The sequence below is a fragment of the Sinocyclocheilus rhinocerous genome, unplaced genomic scaffold, assembly GCF_001515625.1.
Source record: "Sinocyclocheilus rhinocerous isolate Xijiao unplaced genomic scaffold, SAMN03320098_v1.1 scaffold921, whole genome shotgun sequence".
Classification (NCBI taxonomy): Eukaryota; Metazoa; Chordata; class Actinopteri; order Cypriniformes; family Cyprinidae; genus Sinocyclocheilus; species Sinocyclocheilus rhinocerous.
The window spans coordinates 55,776-59,753 of NW_015640057.1; the positions used below are offsets into that span (position 1 = coordinate 55,776).

Genomic DNA, 3,978 nt, shown 5'->3' on the forward strand with positions numbered 1-3,978 from the left:
GTGTGTGTGTGTGTGTGAAAGAGAGAGATTTGCCACTAAGCATCTCGTATTAAATTGTTTGGTTTATTTCCTTTGCAGTAAGTGAAATCATTGTAAGAGACTTGTTTGAGACTCCAGATTCAGGGAATGCCAACAGTGTGCCGTAGCTTCGCTCCTGGACAAAATGACCCACCGATTAGAAGATCGATGGAAATGGTGCATCTTGCATAGGACGTCAGTACTGCTACAGAACTGATAATCAGAGAACTGGACATCTCATTGTAACTGTTTTGGTCTCAGCATCTTGCATTACTGCACATGTAGAAAATATTTTCTATGAGCAATGCCATGTACATAACATTTTCAGCCTAATAGAGGATGCATTCAATCATTATTATTTGTATTTTTTTATTTTGACTGAACAAATCAAATGTGAATGTAAAATATTTACCAGTCATAATTTTTGATTCAATATGTGCCTTAACCAGACATGCCTTTTATTATCCTTTTGAAATAATTTGATTGTAAATGTAAAATCTATTCTTGAAATGTATGATAATCATAAGAAGCATAGAATGAATTATTAAGACGGAAATACGCAGCATTGTGCATATAAAGCACAGTCCCATGTTTGAATCTGCTGAGTGTTCACTGTAAAGAACTGTTACCTGTTTGGCATTTCAGTAGATATGTTTCTCAAACTTTTACTCTTGCTTAGTCATTTGAAATGTCTTTGTATTTATGAATTTTTTCTGAACATTAAATACATTTTGTGACCATCTTCATTCTTCAAGGACTCCTAGAGAAAAAAATAATATATATATATATATATATTGAATATAGGCCTACAAACATTAGTTTCAATGGTTTTAAAATGTATTTAAAAATAAAATACTTTTCACATTTTTTTATATATACATAAAATTATAAATTTTAATTCAACCCTATAGTGAGCTTACAATGAGCGTCTAGTTAAAATATTGTCCATTATTTGTGTGAGAAGTACCATAGTGCTATTTTAGTCCCAGTACCTGTTGTATAAACAACTGCACAATAATACATAACAGCTAGGCTATTTTGACAGCCCTTGACTGTGGTTATAGAGGTTGTGTTTTGTAAGGCTAATATGGCTTGTGCTATTTAAATGTTTCATATTTGTTTACACGAGAAGGCCCGCCTTTTGTCACATGATCACCGGAAGTTCACAGAGTGACGTCAGAGGCAGCGGAAACAGGTATGAGTGACAGAAAGTGCCAGAAACAGCCAGAGAAACAGATCTAAACATGATATTTCACCGTTTTATTTAAACCAAGCAGATATCAGACTGATCGTCGAGCAACACGGGACGGATTTAAAGACCGTCTGATCAGTCTATGACACTGTTTGTCGTGTTTTAACCATTACGTAGCTAAAGCAGATTAGCTTCCATGCTAATGTAAAATAATCATATGCTCTTTAAATATAAACATTGGTTTTACGAATCAAACGAACTGAACTGTACTCGCCGTGATAGGGTTTAAACGTAATACATAACGATATATTGTATTTTCGCGTTTGTTTATAGAGTCTCGTGCATGTAAACAGAAAAGGACACGTAAGTTAGCTACAACAAGAGTTGACACTCCGGAGCAGTGCCTGTATTTATATAAACAGCCTTTCTGTTTGGGCTCTTAGATCCTAGGATTTATTTGAGTTTAAATTTGATTGCGAAGGACGTGTTGTCATCTATAAAAGGACACCTGTGACCTGGTTTCTTCTGCACTGGGACTGGTAGAGCAGATTCAGCATCCAGAAGAGGAAAGCTGCTTTCGTTTGGACAGTTAACCCGATAAAGTCGAAGCTGAGAAGCTGTCAGGATGCCTCTGCTGTTTCTGGAGCGCTTCCCCTGGCCCAGTTTACAGACATACACAGCCCTGAGCTCAGTTCTGCTGGCCGGGACCATATTAAGTGCCTACAGCACAGTCAGAGACTACTCCTCTGCACTGCCAGAGGACTCACACAGCACATCCGAGGAGGAGATCAAGCTGGACATCTCCGGGAGTGTGGCCACTAATGTGCTGCTCTACCTCATCACGGACAGTCTCTTCGTCTGGGTGCGTGAGACTCCCGTGGTGTAGATTTCTAACCCACAAGGCTTGGTCTGTGACTTTCTTTAAAGAAGCTGTCATGTTCCCGCAGGTGATGGTGAACACGGCGTGCTGCATCCTCATGCTGATAGCTAAAGTGATCCAGTGCATGGTGTTTGGACCGCTGAGAGTCAGCGAGAAGCAGGTGGGAGTTGTGTATGAGGAGAACACTGTTGCAAATGACAATAAAGCATCCAACTGTATTAGGCAATAAAATGCAGTCTGTCTCTGCTGCAACATGTTTAAATAATAAAAAAAAAATATATATATATAATAATAATGACATCACAACATTCTTAATTACTTTGTCAGTTCCATATAGAGACATATAGTCAGTCTGTTGGTGTTTTTTGAATTGCATTGGTTGTTTTTAATGGTTGAATATGTTTTTAGTGTTGCCGATGGAAATACCCATTTGAACTAATATAATGCCAGGATTTACATATTAAAACAGACGTTTATTATTCATATATTGTCTTGCTAGATTTTGAAACTGAAAGGGGGAAGATAACAGTTCAAATCAATGATGTAGTTACTGACAGAAGACTATAATCTAAAACTAAATAAATAAATAAATACTGACAAAAAATAATAAAAATATTTTTTTAAAGAAATTAAAGGCAGAGTAAGTGATTTCTGGTAGCCAATGTTGATATTTGAAATCACCAATTATTCGGCAAGGTTGCATTAAGTTGGTCAAAAGTGATAGTACAAACTTCCTATATGTATTTTACCGTTGCTTAGTCCTTTGAAATTTCTTTTTATTTATTAATTTTTACTGAATATAAAATACATTTTGTGACAATCTTCATTCTTCATGGACTCCTAGGGGGAAAATATATATATATATATATTATGATTTCCACAAAAATATGAAGCATCACAACTGTTTTCAACATTGATAATAATCAGAAATGTTTCTTTAGCAGCAAATCAGCATATTAGAATGATTTCTGAAGATCATGTGACACTGAAGACAGGAGTAATGATGCTGAAAATACAGCTTTGATCACAGAAATAAATTACATTTTAACAATATATTAAAATAGATCACAGCTATTTTAAATTGTAATACTATTTCACAATTTTAATGTTTTTACTGTATTTTTGATCAAATAAATGCAGCCTTGGTGAGCGGAGGAGACTTCTTTCAAAAATATTTAAACTTTTGTACATTCCTATAAATTTGAAGGTGTTCCACATGTAAAGGGTATATTGCATGCACTGAAGATTTCCACTGCACTGATGTGTTGCTGTCAATCTGCTCTTGCGCTCTTCTCTGTCTGACAGCATCTGAAAGATAAGTTCTGGAACTTCGTCTTCTACAAGTTCATCTTCATCTTCGGCGTGCTGAATGTGCAGCGGGTGGAGGAGGTGGTGCTGTGGTGTCTGTGGTTCTCCGTGCTCATCTTCCTTCATCTGATGGTGCAGCTCTGCAAAGACCGCTTTGAATATGTGAGCAGAACCTCTTTACCACATCAATAAACAAACACTAATGTTCATGACGAGTGGAAGCTTTCATTTATAGCAGTACTATTAGACGAATTGATTCAGGAAACCGTTTAGCCTGCTTTACACGGCATACTTCAGAATTTCCTGTTTTGACAAACATCACCATTTGCTTTAACTGCCAAATTAGTACAAAAAAAAATTTCGCTCTGAAATTGCAAGATATCTTTTGGAGAATCTGAGTACAGTTAAAGTCCCCCTGTGGTGAAAATCAAGTGTTTTATGTTGTTTATTTGTCTATGTGGTGTTTTTAATATGCTTTTAGACAAACCATGTGCCAATCCATTTATCAACACCATCGCTGAGTATTTTGTCCTTAAAACTGTAGTTTCCCAAAGGCAGTCACAGAAACGCGGTTTGAAAC

The 3,978-nt window shown here is 36.3% G+C and overlaps 2 protein-coding genes across 3 annotated transcripts in view; both read left to right on the top strand.

Moving 5' to 3' along the window:
- The window catches only part of LOC107752456 (nuclear factor of activated T-cells, cytoplasmic 3-like), a 16,723-nt gene extending 15,969 nt beyond the window's left edge, over window positions 1-754 (top strand). Inside the window, exon 10 of the mRNA XM_016568428.1 lies at window positions 79-754. Within this exon, the coding sequence (XP_016423914.1) occupies window positions 79-146 (68 nt within the window). The 3' untranslated portion in view covers window positions 147-754. The remainder of the gene's footprint in view (window positions 1-78) is intronic.
- Window positions 755-1,173: 419 nt separating this feature from the next.
- The window catches only part of LOC107752457 (E3 ubiquitin-protein ligase AMFR-like), a 14,493-nt gene continuing 11,688 nt past the window's right edge, over window positions 1,174-3,978 (top strand). Inside the window, exons 1-4 of one of the 2 annotated variants that reach the window (XM_016568431.1) lie at window positions 1,174-1,213; window positions 1,714-2,072; window positions 2,158-2,250; window positions 3,396-3,560. In XM_016568431.1, the coding sequence (XP_016423917.1) occupies window positions 1,836-2,072; window positions 2,158-2,250; window positions 3,396-3,560 (495 nt within the window). In that variant the 5' untranslated portion in view covers window positions 1,174-1,213; window positions 1,714-1,835. Of the gene's footprint in view, window positions 2,073-2,157; window positions 2,251-3,395; window positions 3,561-3,978 lie in introns of both variants that reach the window. The other variant, XM_016568429.1, reaches the window with a different exon arrangement.